General features: G+C 40.0%; 2 protein-coding genes across 2 annotated transcripts; one reads left to right on the top strand and one right to left on the bottom strand.

Moving 5' to 3' along the window:
• The first annotated feature begins 2059 nt into the window (after positions 1–2059).
• Positions 2060–15169, top strand: mmp23bb (matrix metallopeptidase 23bb). The gene is made up of 8 exons (XM_044353874.1): positions 2060–2506; positions 6182–6303; positions 7098–7237; positions 7339–7506; positions 10796–10960; positions 12319–12429; positions 12661–12787; positions 13293–15169. Exons 1-8 carry the CDS (start codon positions 2417–2419, stop codon positions 13483–13485), a joined length of 1116 nt encoding a protein of 371 aa, XP_044209809.1. The 5' UTR covers positions 2060–2416; the 3' UTR covers positions 13486–15169.
• Positions 15170–16878: 1709 nt separating this feature from the next.
• On the bottom strand, positions 16879–20730 carry serp1 (stress-associated endoplasmic reticulum protein 1). The gene is made up of 3 exons (XM_044353924.1): positions 20499–20730; positions 19025–19097; positions 16879–17556 (listed from the first exon to the last, which is right to left on the bottom strand). The coding sequence occupies exons 1-3, from the start codon at positions 20580–20582 to the stop codon at positions 17516–17518; spliced, it is 198 nt and encodes a 65-aa protein (XP_044209859.1). The 5' UTR covers positions 20583–20730; the 3' UTR covers positions 16879–17515.
• Positions 20731–22383: the final 1653 nt, after the last annotated feature.

Here is a 22383-nt window from a genome sequence, read left to right as displayed (position 1 = left end):
ACAGTAAGATTTGGAAATCTGCTTTCCTTGACTGGGAATACTATTGGATGATGAAAGGAACACTTTGAAGAACTCCTGAACCTGACTGATGCTGTCTGTGGAGGAGGCCATGTCGGAGGTTGAGTTGGTCGACTTGCAAGCAGAACATTTAAAGCCAGTTCCCCTGCGACACCAAAACATCCAAGAGCACTACTGAGAAACCTGCCGCCACAGGTGGCCGAAGAAGTTGCAGGATTTTTCTTCTGTCACATTATAATTAATTTTTGTTGTATATTGTGAGCTTGCCTATGATGTTGTGTAGCGTTTCCTGTAGTCTGTCTGTACTGATCTGTTTTCCAGGAAGGTTTGTACAAGATTCAGACAGCCTCATAACACTCAAGTTCAGATTCAAGTTCAAAGTGACTCTGAGTCATGTTTTTCTTGTGGCTATGTGAATGCAGATTTGAGCTAAAACGAAATAGATCTGTAGTGCGCCCCAGTAACCTACTGGTAATGACACACGTCACATTACCCCAAAATACACAATTCCATTTTAGCCGCTATTTTAGCCGTTTCATGACGTTACCTGTCTCTCTCCCCTCATATCTTGTTGTGACTCTACTGTTGCTATCTAATAAACAACATACATAAAAAGATACAGGTTTCTGGTGACACCTGCTGGGGAATCTAAAACAGCAGCTGCAGAAATCAGAATCAGGGGCAAGTATATAGCCAAGTAGGTTTACATATACAAGGAGTTTGCCTTGGTGTAGTGGCACATAACAGTCAAAAAACAGGTAGAGAAAAATACCACTACCACAAAGATATAACTTATATAAATTATATAACTGGTGATATAACTATATAAATAAAATATACATAAACTGTATATATGTGTGTGTGTGTGTAAATAAAATTGTACCATTAAAATGTGAAATATCGTAAATATAGTGAAAATATATTCTAAGTGAGATGAGCTATGAAATTGTACAAGAAATTGAGTGGGAATGTGTAAAAGTTCACAGTATAAAAAAACATCATGTCCATTGTCTTAGAATCGATCCTTGACTGTATATAAATATGGACGACGCGTCTCCACTTCCTACCGCTACGCAAAATGAAGCCAAAATATTTCCTGGTGTGACGTCATTTGGACCCAGAGTCTTGCGCAGTAAAGTCGGGGTTAAGGCCAGCGGGACACGCCCCCTCAGCCTGACGGAGGTTTGAGAGCGGCTGTCACAGCTGTCAATCATGACATCAAACCCTCTTTTTATATCGTCAAATAACTAATTAAAAACAAACTTATCAGAAAAATCGACGAGATAAGAACGACCTAAGATGACAGAAACCATCTTTGGGAAAAATGTATTTGACGTGTACTTTGATAGTTTGGCTCATGTCCCATCTGCTAACATGGAGGTGGCGGGACTTATGACGTATGTTATACTAAAGTCAATGTAGAGAAAATGAAAACATACAACAAAAAGTTAGAGATGAAGTAGTTTTGTCTCTACTCTCAGCCTGTTTTTTAGAGTTTCTCTCTTGTTGGTCGACTTTCTCTCTGTGTTCCAGTTCAATCACAGCAACAGGAAGCTGAAGGTGGATGATCTGCAGCGGCGGCTGTTTGGACAGATGGTCTGAACAGAGACAAGACAAACGCTGCACATCTGGACTGCTGTTAGTAGGAAAACACCTCGGGGTGGCCCTACCTGCGGCCCTTAACCCTGAGGGCCCCCAGGCCCTCCAGACCAGGTCTGAGTTTGTTTATCCACAGCTCAGATCCAGAAATAGCCTCAGCTTCAACACAGGAAAAATAAAATATAATAAACAATAAAATAATAAGTTTAGAAACGTTTCTTAGTGGATGTTCTGCTCATAAAATGCTTGTTATATTTGCTGATATTCAGAAGTCAGAGCGCGTGAGTAAACCTGAACCAAAAGGGTTAAAATCCACATTTATAGTCTTTGTGTAAAAGGACACCACTCATACACACACACACACACACACACACACACACACACACACACACACCTGACCCCGCCCCTCCGGACCTGCCCCACTGCAGCAGCGAGCGCACTGTCCGGGAAGTTCCTCAGTTTGTTCCCGAGCCGAGCAGCAGGAGGAACCGGGTCCAGACTCCAGACTGTCCCACCCGGGTCATCCGATCCTGAGACAGGGGACAGCGGACTGAGAGGAGACTCACGGTCCGGGTCTTCTCTGGTTCTGGATGATTTTCTCTTTTCATCGCGGTTGGTTTTACGCGTCAGAGTCGGTTTTTTTGGTCCAAGAAGGTGAACAGCTTTGCGCTTAGAGACGCGTCTCTTCTGTTGACGCACAGACTGACTGAGGCGTATTGATCGATCGATTGATTGATTGTCAGGCTGGTTTCGGGGTCATGTGTCGGACTGTGTAGATCTGTGGAGTCCAGCTCTGATCATGGACTCCCCGCTGCTGCTGCTGCCGCTACTGATGGTGATGATGATGATGATGATGATGAAGGTGAGCGGAGCAGCTCTGAGGCCGCAGGTCAGTGAGTCTGTTGTTCATGACTGAGTTTAATAAACTGTCATTTCATATTATAGTTATGGTCATATCTGTAGTCTCTATTCTATTTTTATTTATGCTGTTTATTTTTTTATATTTCAGTTTAGTTATTGTATATTAGTCATTTCTTTTACCAACCTCACTGTTTTATGTCAAGTGACTGTTGTAACTCTTTAATTTCCCCATGAGATTAATAATGTACTCTATCTATCTATCTATCTATCTATCTATCTATCTATCTATCTATCTATCTATCATCTATCCATCCATCTCCAAACAACCCCTGCAGATAACTGTGACAAGACCTAAAAATGTTCTATTAATCTCAGTATTTTATCACTAAAAAATTGAGAGCTTTATAATATTTTAGCCAGGAAATTGTTTGTATTGATTAATTCATGTATTTCTTTATTTTATTAACCTGGAAAAAAAAGCAGATTTTAAAAGTCTTAAAAAATATTAGCATCAGTCAATAAAAACTCTGCAATGTGTAACTTCAAATTATGACGTACATAAACTGCACTTCAGGTCTTAAAATTCACAGAAAAAATACCAAGGACATGACCTCAGCGGCCTGCTGCAGAGGGTAGACGGGACTACTTTTGTCTCTTTAGTTTTATGTAACTGAATCCCTGAGTTTTCTATTTTCGATGTGTTAAAGCTGCACTGTAGTTTGTTCACTTATTTTAGTTACAATAAATTCATTTGTTTTTTCCTCTGTGGTGTCTGTGTGTTTAGAGACAGGACATGTTCTTTATGTGCTAAACTCTGTTTTAAATAAAGCTTTATTGTGAGAAACAGTAAACAGTGGACTGTTTAATAAACTGTCTCAGTTCAGATGAGTGAAATCTGCTTTAGTTTTTGTTGGAAGATGGATGTGCGGGAACAGAGGAAGTTCATGGTCGAGTTCACATGTGGGTGACAGATATCTGAGAGCAGGAAAGATAGAAGGATCAAAGGAGGAACACATGAAAGAGAAAGAAAGAAAGAAAGAAAGAAAGAAAGGCAGAAGTGTTTCACATCTGTATGGAATCAGTCCGCTGCCACGTCTCTCTGTAAATCTGCCCCGAAACACTGTTCATGTGTACAAAAGTCTGTTTTTACATTGTTTTTCTAGAACTGTACCACTCTACAGAAACAAACTGCAGCAACTATATCTGCTCCAACATGTCACTGAAACCATGACTCTGACTTTTTGAGACTTTACTGTATAATAAATTGTTATAAAACAGCATATAAAATTTGCAGGAACTACAGTTAATGAGACATGACCAGGCAGTATGCACTGGTTGAGATGCCAGTCTGTGAATCTTTTGTGTTTCTTGTCCTTAATTAGATTCATCCTTGAAAACCCGGACTCTTATATGTACGTTGATCTGCACATTGTCAAAATGTATATAGCGAGTCTTTTACAGTTTGGATACCGATGGACAGAGTGAAAAATGCACACAGTCTCTCCTCCCTGAACTTGGCTCTCAGGACATCGTTGGTCTGCAGCGGGAACATTTCCAGCTGGAATCTGCCCTCGTCGATTGCAGGCAGCCTTTGCTTCCGCTGGACAGCTCCCGGTGACAGCGACGGCCAACGGGTTGCGTACAAACAGCTGCATTCGCCCGGGTGCTGAAGTTGTCTGCCAGACTTTTCAGCAATAATATCACTGGTGACAGCACAGTGATATTTATAGGACGCAGTTTTTTTCCCTCTATGTCAGCCAGGAATAGGTCCAAATTTACCTGAAAAGCTTTCACCTTTTCACACAACTCTCCCACGTTCGCATCCCCACCTTTGAGTTGCAGGTTGAGTTGGTTCAAGTCATCGGTGATGTCACATAGAAACACGACATGGACCGTGGACTCGTGATCTTGCATGAACCTGGACGGCTCCTCCACTTTGTTCGATTTCTGGCCGAAAAGAAATTCTGATACTTCTTTCCGCAGTAACTAGAATCGCTGTAGAACTCTCCTCCTCCTCAACCATCGTTCATCATTACGCTGCAGAAGGTCACAGTGTCGGGCCTCCTGCTCCTGGAGCAACATTTTGAAGCTGCTATAAGACGTGATGCATCATCCTGTCACTAACAAGGAGGTTGATTTTACCCAGCTCCAGATAATTCTTTTCAAAGAAACCTTTCACAGTAGTAGACATGCTCCCACCTGTTGTGTTGGTCTTCAGTGGCAAAAGGAACAGCAACTCTTTGAAAATTTCCCTGTTTAAGTATCTCACAAATACCGACAGTTGCGCAAGATCAGTTGCATCAGTTGACGCGTCGACAGCGATTGACATGTAATCCACAGATTTCAGTTCGGAGAGTAAAGCTGAAAGGTTTCCTCGTACACATTTCCCAGCCTCTGTGCTGCTGTTGAATCCGATAGTTGAACTTGTTTCACGCAGTTGATGATGTCATCTTTGTTCTTGGCTCCTGCAAGCAACTCCTCCACGATTCCCAACGTGCGCACTTTCACAAGTTCAGCATCCACAAATGGCTTGCCCTCTTTGGCCAGTTCCCAAGTTACATGAAGCGAAGCAGCCGTTGTTTCTCAGCAGCAGTTTGTGCAGCTGTTAGGATCGTTGATGTGGCAGAATAAGACGACTTCAAAGTCATAATCTTTTTTTCTCTTACGGTGCTACTGGGCGGGAACGATGCACTGAAGCTAGCGTGTTTTGGCTCATGATGGCGCCTGATATTAGCAACCTTGCAAACAGCAATTGTCATTTGGCAAATTAAACAGTGGTTTAGAATTGGTATGAGGTGGCAAAATAAAGGCAAATTATCTGTCCATTTTTCATTGAATTGCCTGTTTTCATTGTCAACTGTTCGACGTTTGCTGTCGTCACTCATCTTTGCCAAGAGAAAAATCCAGTCAAAGCAGCCCTGTGCAGATTAGGTGTACGTGAACCTTTAGCCGAAATCAAGTGTCACTGCTTCTGCACACTGTACAGATCGCTGATAGGCTAATATGCAACTTCCCAAGTAACAGCCAAAGGACATTATTGAACATTTGGGTATAAAACTAAAAAAAAAAAAAACCCAGTGTGCCAACTGTGGGAATCACTGTGCTAAAGTAATCACGGGGACACATGATGTCAGTAGCACCAACATGTGGTCAGTTATGAAATGTTTTATGTTTTCATATATGTGACGCGTAGAAGAAAAATTCTGGTTTTGGATTCCTTGAATTAAGAAGAGCACATTGATATAAGCCACACTCACTTGCGCCCGTAAAATCTTCCATTTTCCCGCCGTACTCAGCTGCTTGGAGTCTGTAACCTCACCGCTTCATGCCACCAAATCTTACATAGCGGTCCTTTAAATTATGTAACTGGACAAACATAAAAGTATCTTGATTGTTTCAGGTCTTATGTAAGGTCTGTGACAATGGGTAAAAATCTGCCTAAAAAAATAGAGTCAAAACTTGACACCCAGTGTTTTTTTCTAGATTTAAATAAAACACTTTCATTTCTTCTCTCGTTTGTTAAGTCAAACACATTTGAGAACAAGCTCAGCGATCTCCTGAGAGCCGTACTTGTTTCCTCTTCACTTCAATTACAGTCAGAGTTTTTATCACAGCAGCATCTAGAGGACATTAGAGGAACTGAACACACCTGGTGGCCCCTGATTGGTTAAAGATCCTGGTTGTTATGTTTCGTCTCTTTCAGCCGTTTGGCAGCAGAGCGACGGAGCTGCTCGCAGATGGTTTGATTCATGGAGGGATGAGACACAAACGCTACGCCATCAACCCTCTGGGTCACAAGTGGACACATCACAACATCACATACAGGTAGAGATGTGCGTCTGTTTATATTCAGGAGACATCGAAGCAGGTAGATCACTTCAGAACATATAAAACTGGGTTCCTCAGTGTAATTGAATTTCAAATTTAATCCCTTACACTACTTTTACTGAAAAAGTAATAATATTACTGTAACATGTGAAGTGAAATAATGCCCTGTTAGCAAGAGAGCTAAGCTAATGGTGTTAGCGAATTGATAAGCCCAGAGAGCTTCATTTTCCCTTTTCAGTAACCTTTTATTGAATTAAATGATGTGTAATGGTGAGCTAATGTCAGGGGGAAGTTAACAGAACAGTAGAGAGAAAATAGAGAAAAGCTGACTAGCATTAGCGGTTCACCAGCTAGCCCTGTGAATACTTTGAATTAACACATTATGTGTTTTATATGTTCGTATTCTACTGAACACCTGGTGATGAGTCACACAGGTGATTCTAGTTTTTATATCTTTTGTGTATGTGTGTGTGTGTGTGTGTGTGTGTGTTTTGAATAAAACTGAGAGACACTGAGGCTGAGTGAGCGGCTGTGTTGAATCAAACTGATTGGGCTGAATTGTTCCACTGAATGTTCTCTGATTGGCTTGTCTGCTTTTTAGTTGGAGGTATTTTTTTCCCTGAACTCAGGGATCATCCTCCAAAGACGTTTACCATCAACTCGGGCCTGACCAATAAACCACCTGAGAACAGAGGCGGTCTGTCAAACTCTGTGCAGCCTGAGAGGCTTCACTCGGGGCTACAAAACCCACCAACTAGAGCTTTATTTAACAAACTGTCTTTCTGTCTCAGGATCACAAAGTTTCCAAACACTCTGAACGTTGAAGACACCAGGAAGGCTATCAGCATCGCTTTCACAAAGTGGAGTGACGTTTCTCCACTGACCTTCACCGAGGTCACCGACGGCAATGCCACTGTTGACATCACTATTGGTAGGGGCAGAAGACGAGGGGAGGGGTTTAACTCACCGCCAACAAAAAAAACGAAAAGAAAAAGAGTTTGCCTTGAAAATGTGTGTGTGTGTGTGTGTTAGGTTTCTACACCTTCAACCACACTGACTGCTGGTGGTCTCCTCTCCACCCGTGTTTTGATGGACTGAACGGCGAGCTAGCTCACGCCTTCCTGCCGCCACGAGGGGAAATCCACTTTGACAACCACGAGTTCTGGATTCTCGGCAAGTCCAGGTTCAGTTGGAAACAAGGTAACAGTACTGCAGTAACATTAATGAGAGTACTACAAGCAGCAGTACAGGAAGTAGAACTCATTCCTCTGAAACAGACTACCAGTTAAATTTATGATCTGTAGTCCAATGAGATGATCTGTAGTCCAGCGAGATGGTCTGTAGTCCAGCGAGATGGTCTGTAGTCCACTGAGATGATCTGTAGTCCAGTGAGATGATCTGTAGTCCAGTGAGATGGTCTGTAGTCCAATGAGATGATCTGTAGTCTAATGAGATGATCTGTAGTCCAGTGAGATGATCTGTAGTCTAATGAGATGGCCTGTAGTCCAGTGAGATGGTCTGTAGTCCAGTGAGATGGTCTGTAGTCCAGTGAGATAATCTGTAGTCTAATGAGATGGTCTGTAGTCCAGTGAGATGGTCTGTAGTCCAGTGAGATGATCTGTAGTCTAATGAGATGATCTGTAGTCCAGTGAGATGATCTTTAGTCCAATGAGATGGTCTGTAGTCCAGTGAGATGGTCTGTAGTCCAGTGAGATGATCTGTAGTCTAATGAGATGATCTGTAGTCCAGTGAGATGATCTGTAGTCCAGTGAGATGGTCTGTAGTCCAGTGAGATGATCTGTAGTCCAGTGAGATGGTCTGTAGTCCAGTGAGATGGTCTGTAGTCCAGTGAGATGATCTGTAGTCCAGTGAGATGGTCTGTTGTCCAGTGAGATGGTCTGTAGTCCAGTGAGATGGTCTGTAGTCCAGTGAGATGATCTGTAGTCTAATGAGATGATCTGTAGTCTAATGAGATGATCTGTAGTCCAGTGAGATGGTCTGTAGTCCAGTGAGATGATCTGTAGTCCAGTGAGATGATCTGTAGTCCAGTGAGATGGTCTGTTGTCCAGTGAGATGGTCTGTAGTCCAGTGAGATGGTCTGTAGTCCAGTGAGATGGTCTGTAGTCCATGTGTTGGGTGTTCTGTGAGTTTTTTCTCTGTCAGAGTTTAAAACTGATCACTATTGAAAATACAGACATACTGCAGGTGTTGCAGTCGGGGAAACAGATGGACAACAGGATATATCATCATCATACAAATGGCACATGGTTTTATTGCTGCTAAAAAAAGAAGCTTCAATAAACAACATAAAGACAAATTCACACTAAGACTGCCAAAGACTTTTAGTCCATTTCCAATGCAGGAACTTTTCCAAGAACCTAAGTATTTTAGGAACTTCACCTAAGCTTTAAATCACAGGAACCAGGGTCTAAATTTAATGATGATAATAATAATAATAATAATATATGCAGCAGCCACACATGAGACACACATCTCACGCATGGGTGTGTGGCTGCTCTAACCTGTCAACATGGGCGCCGAAATGAAAAGCAAGAGGTTCAGCGACGCAAACACATTGTTCACGCATCTTGTGTGTCCCAGGCGTTAGTTTTGGGGCATAATTGACAAAGGCTGCATTCCTGATTTTCTTTCGGCTGTTGCTGGAATCTCCAATAAACCAGCAGCAGATGACCGCAGTGTGCTTGAGGGCAGATAGTTAAGAAGGGAGTTAGTAATGTAGCTTGGTCATAGCCCATTAAGGGCTTTGTATATAAGAAAGAGGACCTTAAAGTCAGTTCTAAATGTTACAGGAAGCCAGCACAGAGCAGAGAAAACTGGACTAATGTGTTCTCTCCTCTTGGTTCTGGTTAATAGTCGAGCTGCAGAGTTTTGAATGAGCTGAAGTCTCTCGGTGTTTTTTTTCTGGAGGCCAGTAAAAAGTGCATTACAGTAATCAAGTCAGCTTGAAATGAAGTCATGACTCAGTTTTTCAGCATCTTGTTGATTTATAAATGGTTGTACTTTAGCTGTTTCTAAGGTGGAAAAATGATGTTTTCATCACCTTGTTAATGTGGGACCTGAGGCTTACATCTGAGTCTAAAATAACGCCAAGATTTGTAACCTCAGATTTAATCCAGGGAGTTAATTTCCCCAGATTATTAAACAGCTTTTCTCTTTTTGTTTTGGCGACTGGAAGGATTTCAGTTTTGTCCCTATTTAACTTTAAGAAATGATTTCTCATCCATTTTTTTATTGCTAGAAGACAGGTAGTAATGAAATTTATAGCTGGAGCATCATTTGGTTCAGCGGAGATGTACAGTTGTTTGTCATCTGCATAACTATTGAAACTTACATTGTGCTTTTTGATGATGTCACCAAGTGGCAGCATGTATGGTGAGAATTTAGTCAATATATAAAGAAATAAAGTCAATTTAATCAATTTTTAAATTTTAATTTAGTTCCTGGTGCCAAAACAGGTCCTGGTTTAATAGTAGTACCTTCCAATGGCTCAGGAACTATCTGTGCAGAGTTTGCAGTTCTGAACATTGCTGGTCCGACACAAACCTCAGACTGCTATAACTGGTGTATATCTTCAGTATATTCAGTAAACACAGTAAACAGCACTGATATAGCTCTAATAACACCTCTAATATGAACACTGGGACAAGAGACTGTACAGTTGAGGTGACAAAGTCCAGTTTAAGCGGTTAATACCAGAAAGTGGTGCAGCAAAATGAATCCATTCGTCTTTGTGAAATATTTGGTTGTAGAAGTTTGGTGGTTTGGTCACTAACATGCTAGCCAGCCAAGCTAGTGCTAGTCAGTCACAACACCTCTCCAATATCCTCTATATATTCTCTCTACTGTTTACTTCAACCAGATATTTAGTTCTCCATTGTACAGCATTTCATTCAATAAAAATGTATTTAAAAGGGAAGATGAAGCTTGCTATTGCACAGTTGGTTAGCTTAACACGGCAGCTAATGGAACAATACTGTCACAGTTAATTCAAAGACTGTCATCAAACCATGTCTCTGTTGTGGTGTAGTCCAAAGAGGACGTCTTGATAGCGTCTAACTCTTTGCTGCCTCAAAGGTCAGCACGATCAAGATGATTTTCTATTAGGCGATGGCCTAAATTTACAAGTCAAACTTCACCAAAGTTAAAATCGACATGAAACTTTCTTTCGGATTTACTTGTCTAATGAAAGTTCATCCAGTTTGACAGTGTAGAGCTGAGCCTGACAGTCTGATCCTGAAATGTCCTAAAAAGGCCACAATACAGAGGATAAATTCTTTAGACTTAGGTAACAACATGACCTTTCCTCTGGTGCCACCTTCAGGATAAATTTTACAGTTTTCTCCCCAGTAGTGGTAAAGTCTCTTCATCATAGTTTAGTTTTCTGTTGTGTGATGACCATTACAGCCTCAGGGGGGAGCTGTAGTATTTTAGTCAGTTGTTGTAGACTCTAGACATTGTACCACTGCAGGTGTGTGGCTGAACGACCTTGTCCAGGTGGCTGCTCATGAGATCGGTCACGCTCTCGGTCTGTGGCACTCCAGAGACCCTCAGGCTCTGATGCATCCCAATGCCACCTACACTGGCCAGAGGAACATCGCCCAGGATGACGTCTGGGGTATCCAGAGACTCTACGGTACTTTGTAAACACATGTAATAACCACAGCATTCACAATGTGACTACAAAAACACACTGTCAAGTAAATACTGATAAATTGGACAATATTAAACATCACAGTGGAACAACATCTGATTTAATTTACCAGAAACTACATAAATACATCCAGGAATTGATGATTTATACAGTAAATACTGTAAATCTGGTGACGCTGGCAGTGGTGGAAAGAGTATTCAGATCTTTTACTGCAGTAAAAGTGCCAATATAGTGATGTAAAAACAAGTGTTACAAGTAAAACTCCTGCGTGAAAAATCCTACTATAGTAAAAGTACATAAGTATTATGAGCTTGATGTAGTTAAAGTATTGCAGTAAAAGTACATAAGTATTATGAGCTTGATGTAGTTAAAGTATTGCAGTAAAAGTACATAAGTATTATGAGCTTGATGTAGTTAAAGTATTGCAGTAAAAGTAGTGGTTTGGTCCCTCTGACTGATATATTATTATATATGACATCATTAGATTATTAATAGTGAAGCATCAGTGTTAGAGCAGCATGTTACTGTTGTAGCTGCTGGAGGTGGAGCTAGTTTACACTACTTTATATACAGTTAGCTAGTTTAGTCCAGTGGTTCCCAACCTAGGGGTCGGGCCCCTCCAAAGGGTCAGCAGATAAATCTGAGGGGTGGTGAGATGATTAATGGGAGAGGAAAGAAGAAAAAACAAAGTTCTGATACACAAATCTGTTTTCAGTTTTTGGACTTTTTCTCTAATCTTTGATTTTTGCTGAAATATTGGATCATTTGAACATTTATTGAAATGAAAGCATGTGAGAAGTTTAGAGGGAAAAATCACTATTTGGTGGAGCTGTTAACAACTTATAGACATGTGAAATGTGACCCCGACTACACACTGCTTTTTGTAAGACGTCAAAAGCCAAAAAGGTTGGAAACCACTGGTTTCATCTTTAACAATGTGTTGTATTTTAAAAGCTTGTTATATTATCCATTGTGTCAAATCTTCATGTGAAAAGTAATTAAAGCTGTCAAATAAATGTAGTGGAGTAGAAAGTACAATATTTCCCTCTGAAATGTAGAAAGTAGCATCACATGGAAATACTCAAGTAAAGTACAAGTACCTCAAAACTGTACTTCAGTGCAGTACTTGAGTAAATGTACTTAGTTACTTTCTACCACTGCATGCTGGTTAAAATCATGTCAACTACTGACCACAGTGCCGACTGGTTGAAACAGAGTTTTTATAAACAGAAATCTTTACAAACAACATAAACTGAGTGATGGTGAAGTAAAATAACAAGAAAATGACACAGTAAAGAAAATCCAGAGCTGCTGACGGTTGTTAACCTGTTTTTCTCCAGGTTGTCTGGATAAGAAGCGCGTCTGTGATCCTTGGGCTCGACTCGGCTTCTGTGAGAGGAGGAAGACTTTCATGAAGAAGAACTGTCCTCAGCGCTGTGACCTCTGCTACGGTGAGACAGTTAATAGGTGACCTCTGACCTCTCACACACTGAGACGTGTCATCTAGCATCAGTGGTGGAAGTCAGAAAATAAACACATGGTTGATGTTGGACAGTTGAGTCAGTTCACATGTCTTTTTACTGCTCAAACAGAAACCCGACTCTCTCTCTGAGGTTTGTGGGTTTGTCTAACCGTCTCCGGTATGACACTCATTTCCTGCCCGTCTCTCGTTCCTGCCGCAGAGCCCCTAGAAGCTGTTTCCACGCCAACACCGCCTCCCGCCAACGTCAAGATCAAGATGGTTCCCCGAGGGAAGGTGGTGGGTTTCCGCTGTGGAACCAAAAACCCCCGGTCACCGCCCAAAGTCAGGTCAGAAAACAGTTGATCAATATTTATTGTTATTATCTGCACAGTAGTGGTAATAGCTTCCTGTTTTTGTTCACTCATTGTTTCCTGTTGGTTCTACTTTGCTGTCACATTAAAAGCCAACAAAGAAAGGGAAGGATTAAGGCTTTTAATTTGAAACATCTGTGCAGGAAATGTTGAGTTTTATTGATAATAGCTGAACAGTGATTTAAAAAAACGGCAAAGTAGAAGCAACTGGAATTAATTAGTGAACGAAAACATTACGATTGTTAACCAGAGACATGAGGAGTAAAGGGGGGCTACTAGCGCCCTCTAGAGGCTGCAGTGTTCATTACAGTCTCAGTAAAAATGTGCTGGATAGAACAAACATCCTGATGATTTATTTATTCTTAGCTTTACCAGTGGTGGAACTAAAAATTGCATTTTAGTAACGTAAAACAGTAACATTTGTCCTGAAGGTGGCACAAGCCCAAAAATATCTCTTTTCTTTCATCTCTGTTTTCTGCAGCTGGTATAAAGACGGCGAGCAGATCCTGACCTCCATCCCCGGCTACATCGTCATGAAGGACCGAGACCTCCGCATCGTCGCCAACGAGTTCAACGAGGGTGTTTACACCTGCCGCATCCATCGCCGCGGCGACATCGTGTCCGCTAACTCCTGGGCCATCCGACTGAAACCAGAGCAGCCGTCTAACAGCTGAGGACGTCGACAGTGACGGAAAGATGGAGGACAAAACAACACACGATGTGATGACAGGAAAGTGTTTGTTTGTGGAACGACAACCACATGAACTCTGAGTGGATCTGTTCAGGTGCACAAGAACAAAGGTGTTAAACTGTGAAAACAGACTCTAAATGGCGTCATGACAGATCTCCTGACGGGATGACCTGTAGGACGTCATGACCCTGTAGTCATCTCAGCAAAATATGATCAGCTCAATATTATCACAACATGACATGATGCCATGTACCCACAATCCTGTAGAACGTCTTGTATGAATCATGGCCTGATGTCATGTCCTCATAATCCTGTATGGCATGATGATGTCCCCGTAATACACAATAGACCCTTTACTGCAAAAACAACCAGAAACTTGCTTGTTTTTATTTTCAGGTTAATCAGCTGATAAAAGTGTAAACTTTAGGCCTCCTGCTTTGCCAAAAAAAAAGATAAAAGTGATTAAAAAAAACAATGAAATATTATCTCAAAAACAAATGTATTGATCAGACTGTTTGACTTTTCACTGTTTTGGTTACCAGCAGTCACTCAACACTCATCTTTGTGTTTCAGTCATAAAAACAGATCTGATATCTGCTGGTTGTCTGAACACAGATATTCAGATTCTCTGTTTTCAGATTGTCTGTGTTCAGATTTTTCAGATTTCATAGTCTGACTCTGCTGGAGTATTTCAGGAGTATTTCGGGAGTGTTTCGGGAGTGTTTCGGGAGTATTTCGGGAGTACTTCGGGAGTGTTTCGGGAGTGTTTCGGGAGTATTTCGGGAGTATTTCAGGAGTATTTCGGGAGTGTTTCGGGAGTGTTTCGGGAGTATTTCGGGAGTACTTCGGGAGTGTTTCGGGAGTGTTTCGGGAGTATTTCGGGAGTACTTCGGGAGTGTTTCGGGAGTGTTTCGGGAGTATTTCGGGAGTATTTCAGAAGTATTTCGGGAGTGTTTCGGGAGTATTTCAGGTGCTTGTTGACTGTTTTGCTGCTGATTGGACTGAATCTGTGACCTTTTGTTTACAACATACACGTCATTTTCACGTAGTTTTTTTACATTCCACTGTGTTAAAATAAAGTACGCTACAGTACGTTTCAGTACGGTGTGACATAATTCTGTGTAACGAGGGTTGAACTCACTAAACTCAGCAAACCTTTAATCTCTCTTCTCTCTTTGTCACCAGCAAAGATTCATGTAGAAACATTCAGGTAGAAGTTGTGTTGGATTGATCATAACTACGTTTCTGTGTTTGTGTTCAGTTTGTTTTCAGGCTGCAGCTGCTGTTACTATTATTACAAATAATCCAATAAAAACAGCTCAGTCGTTTAGTTTTCCCCTGACTCCAGTATCCAGGAATTACATCCACACTGGACCATTCAGCACCTCATAATTCACGTCGAGACCCGACGTTGTGTGTCGTGTGTTTGTTATGTGAGAGCTGGAAACGGGTTTGTTTGTCTTTTTTATTAACCTCACTGTAGTTAACATGCAGATATTGTAGAAGATGAGAACTTTAAAGATTCACTGGACGTAATCTGGGCTTTTACATCCAAAATCTACCTTCTGTGAAAGGGTTTTACCCATAATGCATCGCTGTTTCTGTCCTCCTGTCTTTTTCTTTAAACACTTTGAGTTTTGTGATACAAATAAAATGATTCTTTTAAATCCTGTGGTTTTAACCTGCACTGATGAAAATGTTTTTGTGTGTTATGATGATTTCTCATTAATGTAATAAATTAATTTTTAAATGATCTTAGAGACAAACAAGTTTGTCGATTTAAATGTTATTTAATTATTTCATTAGTCTTGAAATAGAACTCAAATACATTCATTAAATATATGTTCAAGCTGAATCACATCATATAAAACATGTAACAATGTGAGCGTCTGTTCTGTGGTTTCATGTTATTTCATATGTAGACGTCGATTTTCAAACGCTGTCAAATTAACAAGATAAAGACAAAGAAAAGGTGTTGAAGTGCATCATCATATTAAAACAAAAGATATAATGAAGATAAATGTTTTACAATGAAAAATAATTATAATAAAATATAGATTTAAATTATAAAAATACAGAAATACCAAAAAAAAAAAAGAATAAAACTAAAATGGGATAAATAATAAATAAAAAAGAGAAGAAGTGTTTGCTGCACAGAGAGCAGATCAAACATCACAGCAGTGAACAGAATGAGACATGATGGAGGGAACACTGATCTTCCTCCAGATGAAGACAAAAGGGAGCAGAACAAAGAGTGGCCTGGTTTTAACCGCTGACCCAGATCCGATGTTTTCTGTCTGACTGCATCCACTGATGTGGGTCAAACCGGCTCCGTCCACACAGGGACTCCAGATCTGGATCCGGTCCAGACTGAAGGACAGCAGAGGACAGAAGAGAGAAGACGGTTTTAAAAAGAAGCACTCGAGGACCTCAGATGAGAGGAAAACAAACTAAATTAATTATAGGAAAGAATATTTAATGAAGGCAATTTTTGTGCCCAAGATGCTTGACATGAAGTGAAATAAAACGTCTCATGTGTAGAATTAGTTATAAATACTTGTCTTCATGAGCTGGAGGAGTCTTTGCTATTTGGAGCTTGTTTGTGAGGATTGTAGACAGAATCTTGGCTCGTAGTTAAGGAGGGAAACTGCTGTGAGGGTCCAGTTTTAACCAAACAAGCGCAGCAGCGAGCGCAGAAAGGCTGAGTGAAGGTGAATATAGATCAGCAGGTGTTGTGATTATTAAATACTCTCTCAACCAATCACATCGCTGCTCTCATGGCACGAACGGTGTTGTGTAACCGTGCTGCAGATTATCAACACATCAGTCCTGCTGCCTTCAGAGACTCAGCTTCTCATCCAGAATAACCAGCTGTGGACAGAAGATCAAGTCAGAATCAACAGACGGTTTCTACAGCAGGCAAGGAGCAAAACTGGTTTATCTTCAACTGGACCAGTATAAAACTGGTTTATCTTCAACTGGACCAGTGTAAAACTGGTTTATATTCAACTGGACCAGTATAAAACTGGTTTATCTTCAACTGGACCAGTATAAAACTGGTTTATCTTCAACTGGACCAGTGTAAAACTGGTTTATATTCAACTGGACCAGTGTAAAACTGGTTTATCTTCAACTGGACCAGTATAAAACTGGTTTATATTCAACTGGACCAGTATAAAACTGGTTTATATTCAACTGGACCAGTATAAAACTGGTTTATCTTCAACTGGACCAGTATAAAACTGGTTTATATTCAACTGGACCAGTATAAAACTGGTTTATCTTCAGTTGAGTTCTAATGTAAGACAAACAGATCAGGAAAAACAGGTTTGATCAACAATATTCATCTTCAGACATGAAAACACAAACACAAGAGTCCATCTTCAAAATGAAACTTTATTATGTGAACACGATTCTTCAGGCGACGCTGCACACAGTGCAGACACACCTGTCAGCACCTGCAAACCTTCTGATTCAAAAGACCTTCATCTCATCTCATCTCATCTCATCTCATCTCATCTCCACAGCGGCAGACAGACTCACATCAGGAATGTGAAGCCAGTAAAGACTCATCAGATATTTAGAAAACCAAGAAAATCAGTTTGGGAACACTGGAGCTGTTTACAGGAGCAGGTTGGACTATGAGCCCCCCCCCGCCCTCCTCCTCCTCCTCCTCCTCCTCTCCTGTGTATACTGATAAGGTGTAATCGGTGGGGGCGGGGTTTAGGCACGGCAGGTGAACAGAGAAAGGCACAAGGCCGAGCCGACACGTATGGCTTGTTTACAGGCAGAAACTGTGAGAAGGTCAGCGGGTGGCGACACATTAAATCAACACAGATAAAGGAATAAACGCTGGCGGGGGGGGGGGGGGGGGGGGTCGTTTCTGGTTGGGAATGTCAGCTGGCAGAGGTCAAAGTTCAGGAATGTTTTGGTTGGTTCAGTTTGGGGGCGGGAACACGTTGGTGTGCTGCAGCCACTCGCTGTGGTAGCCCCGCCCCCTGCTGGTGACATCACTACATGCCCATCCTGATGCTCTGGATGATCTGGAAGATGGCTGCAAAACAAAAACAAGAAAAGACGAGTGAGAGCAAAGTCAGACAGATGTTTTTATGTTTTTATGTTTCTACTTGTTGCATCTTTTGTACGAATAAACTTTTATTAACTATTATCATCTTCATCATTTTTATTTTACTCCAAACTCACATATTAAATTAATTATAACATGCTATATTTTTAATCAGTTTGATTAAAAAGTAAATGAATATCGTGCTGAAGCTCAATAATAAACATATTTGACTTCTTATTATGATGCTGCTGAACAGCTGCTTCAGTTGAATATGGATCATAAACGCAGTCGGTCTTCAACTCCTTGTTAACGTCAGCTGTATTTAAATGTTTATGACGTCGTTACAACACGATAATCCTCATGTTTGTAGTGGATGATTGAATCTGTTATCATCTCTGCTTCTGTTCACTTTTGTCTCCCTTTATGGGATCAATGTTTATCTTATTTTCATAAATCAAACATATGACTTTACATACGTCTTTAGTTCTGATTAATAAAGAAATTAAATGTTAGAATTACAAAATGTAAGAAGTAAATATGAAATGACGTGTTTATGACGGTAAAACAGCAGGAACAAGACGAGTAACTTCAGTTTTCTAACAGGTGAAATAATAACCTGAGCAACAGCTCTTATTGATATTCATAACTGATCAATAAAACATTGATAAACAACTTATTAACCATTAATAAATAAATCTGTAGTGTTACTCTTTATATTTATTTGTGTATTACTTTGTTTTCCCTTATATTTTTGATTCACTGAGTTTATTTCTTTAGTGAATCATTTATTATATATATAAATATTATTATAATAATAATGTGTAAACCCTTCATAAAGGTGATGTAATCACGTCTGCTCAATAATTGATCTTTGTCACTCAAACAAAGTCCAGGTTATCTGAAGTCCCCGCCCCCCATCAATCAATCAGTTTGTCAGAGTCAGACTGACATTTAGAGCGGGCAATAAGCCCCGCCCCTTGCCCTCTGACGTCATCGGGGGCGGGGCTTCTGTTCAAACTCAGAGTATCAAGTTTCACCACATAAACTGGTTTTTCTATCTTTTACATTTGATTTTTCTATTGATTCATTATTGTCTATATATTTATTTTATTTGTTCCTGTTATTTAATTTGGTTATTGATACTTTAATTCTTTAAAAGTTTTAAAATCTCTATTTACAGTAAACATATAAACCTGCTGTAATAATTAGATGATATTACAGATGATATATGAACTAGTTGTGTGCCAGTCAGGAAGTACAACACAAAATATTAAAGAAATAAATACATAAATGTACATTTTAAAATAATTTGATCAAATATTAGATTTAAGCTGTTAAACTGAAGTTTAACAGAACGAAGCAGCAGAGAAGAAGAATGTTGAGTTTTATGGTCGGTGTGTGTTTGTGGACGTTAAAGAAGAAGAAGAAGAAGAAGAAGAAGAAGAGGAAGACTCACCTGATCCACAGACGACGAAGATGAAGAGCGCGAGCAGCCAGGGACCGACGCCTTTCTCCTCCATCACGTTCCTCTGAAACACGCAGTCATAAAACAATCAATGACAGTTCACCAATCTTTGAAAAAATTTGTTTTTTTTTTCTTTTCTTTCATCTCAAACTTTATTATTTCATTTTGTATTTATGTATTTTGAAGTTTTATCTGTAAATTGACTTTTACTGGACTGTTGAAACAGTGAGAGTTACTGAGTGAATCTAATCAAACTGATTGATCTGTTGAGATGATTATAGATACATTCAGTAGTTGGTTTCTATCACAATAAACTGAATATTTGGGGTTTTTTTAAACTGTTGGTTGAACAAAACATTCTCAGATGTTTTATCAAGCAAACAATCAATCAGTTATATGAATTTATAGACAGCAGACTAATCAATAAGGAGGATTTATTTCCTAATTTCTTATGCCTACAAAGTATTAAAAGGTCTATTATTCCCTTCAAACTTTGCTTTTGAGACCAGGACATTAATATTTTCACATTTAACTATTTCTGAAGAGAAAAACAGGCGAATTTGCTCGATTTCATTCACATAAAGACAGAAAAGCAACACATGAATCAGAAGCAACATGTATTTATACTAAAGTTACACAACAGATTTAGAAGCGAGCGAGTTTTATTCAGATTTACGATGATACTGCGAATCACTTTCATCTCCCATCATCGTATCTGGTGATTCATATGTTGTCTTTTCTGACTTTACATGAATGAAAATGTGTAAATTTGCCTTTGTCAAAACATCACCGTCCTGGTCACAAGAGCGATTAGAGAATAACATTTACTACCCAGGAACAGCTTCATTAATCTGAATATGAACAGCTTGTTGATCAGATTTGGTTGATCTGAATTAGGTCAATATATTGATATTATATGAATGTGGTGATATGAGAGTGTGATGTGGCGTATACGTGTTGTCTGTTCCTGCTTTTAAAGGCTGAAGTGAGACTGGCCTTTAACCTTTTACTCATTATATCCACATTATTGATGATTATTAATCAAAACAGTCATCTCTACAATATTATCACAGTATTGATATCGAGGTATTTGATCAAATATATAGTGATATTTGATTTTCTCCATATCCACCAGCTCTGGTCTGAATGACTATTGATTAACTGAAAGATTCCTGTCAATCGATCACAGAACATTTAAATATTTCGTTAATCGTGAAAACATGTTAATGAACTTTAACTGCTGACTTTCAGCCGATAGTCACCAGTTAACACGGTCGCCCGTTAAACCGAAACACCGGCTCTCTGCGGCTGGTTTCTGGGTTTTCGGGCTTCTAACTGGTCCGGAACCAGAACCAAACCTGCTCAGTTTAACGTGGGTCTCAGCAGGACTCTGAATGTGTCTCTTGATGCTGGTTTGGACAGTTTTCTGCGGGTTTTAAGCAGTAGAGAGAGAAGCAGCTGTTACCGTTGACTTGGCCACGTTCCCCCGCTGAGTGATGTTCTTGCTGTGCTTCTCGTTCGCCATGCGGATCCTCTGTTTGGCCACCATCTTGTCTTCTTCTCTGGAGGGTTTTTATCAGATTTATTTCGCTGGTTGGTCAGTTTGAGGAGAGTTTGAGCGTCTCTCAGATGTTTCCTGTCGGTCTGGCAGCGGCTCTCTCTTGTCTACGTACTCACAAAGATCAAGCCCCGCCCCCCCGACCGCTGCCGGAACTGCCGCTTCCCGCGTCAAGTTACCGCGTGTCAAAATAAGACTTCCGGTACGCTCTTTCAAAGTTAAATTTGGTGAAATTCGGGACAGGGGAGTTGGGGGTGTGTTCACGGAGGGCGTGGCTCCCAATACGTAACAGTCAGTGTCAATGAACAGTAAAACACGTGAAAGGTAAAACTTTATGCTAAAATGTATTATTTTTGTTCCTGAAGTCAGCTGACTGTCATTAGAAACGCGATGACTCTGTCGGATACATAGACCGTAGCCAGCATGACGTCACCCATTGGTTTGTAGAGTCCCGTTTGGTTTTGAGGCGTCCAGGCATCTTGATCGTCGCCATCTTGTGTTTTTGAAGTGACCATATTTGGATGAGAGCGTGGAGAAGCTCCTCGGGGTCCAACCACAGCACCTGACGCACTGGCATGGTAGCGACTTGTCAATCACAACGTAGCCACACCATAAAGCATACGCTACTTTATCATCTATTGTACACGGAATGGGACCATAATTTGTCAAATAAACATCATGCTGTATTAAAGAAGATTTGAAACTAGCAACTGAGACCATAAACTCATTAGGAAAGTGTTTACTGAGGTAATAAATCCAGTGAGAAGTGAGGTCATTTTCTCATAGACTTCTATACAATCAGACTGCTTTTTGGAGCCAGTGGAGTCGCCCCCTGCTGGAGAGAGAATGAAGGTTTAAGGCACTTCCACGTTGGCTTCACTTTTCAGACCTGGTACTACCCGCTCGGTTGTATGTAACAGTGTGTAAATCATAATCTGTTAAATAAAATTCATTTGATTTTATTCATTTCATCAGGATGGTTTGATTTCCCTCCATAAATGTTAATGTTGTTTAATTCAACAACATCATCACTACTGTAGACGGTGAAAAAAACTACAGCACCCATAATTCATGTAAGCTATGGACATGACAGTGTCCGTCTGTGGGCAACACCCAAAGAACGTTTCACAACCATAAGTATTTAATGTTTTATTAAGCTATGACAAATCTTTTATTAACTCCAAAAACTATTTTTGATTGGATTTTACTGTTAGAGCAAATCTGTATATATTGTATAAATTAAAAGTTTTGTTTGTTGAAATTGTCTAATTTTAAGGACTCATTGAAAGTAATAACCTGCACAAAACATCACATAACATCTCTGTTGCTCTTTATTTAGTTTAATTTTATTTATTTATTTATTTTCCAGTTCATTATTATTTGACTTATTCATTATAGTTATTTTTCTACTTTATTATTATTATTATGATCACTACTACTATTTCATTATTATTATTTCATTTGCAGTAGTTTGATTTGTTGTTTTTATTTTGAATTTTATTCTAATATTTAACCCCCTCTATTTTTGTCTCTGCTGTTATTGTCCTTTTTACTCTTTATTTTCTGTCTGCTGTTTTTATTCTTCAATGTTTTTTGTTGTGTTTTGTTGAGTGAAGTTTTGGGGAATTGAAGGGACACAGAACACAAATCAATATTTAGAGGATTCATCGCCACAACAGGGTTTAATTTGATATTTAATATGAAGATGTGATCTTTATTGATCTGTACACACACTTTGAAAACGGAAGTCTTCTCCCTCAGCGCTGCTCTCCGGCAGCTTGACGCAGCTTTA

The sequence above is a fragment of the Thunnus albacares genome, chromosome 6, assembly GCF_914725855.1.
Source record: "Thunnus albacares chromosome 6, fThuAlb1.1, whole genome shotgun sequence".
Taxonomy (NCBI): Eukaryota; Metazoa; Chordata; class Actinopteri; order Scombriformes; family Scombridae; genus Thunnus; species Thunnus albacares.
This window is presented reverse-complemented; position numbering and strand designations above follow the sequence as displayed.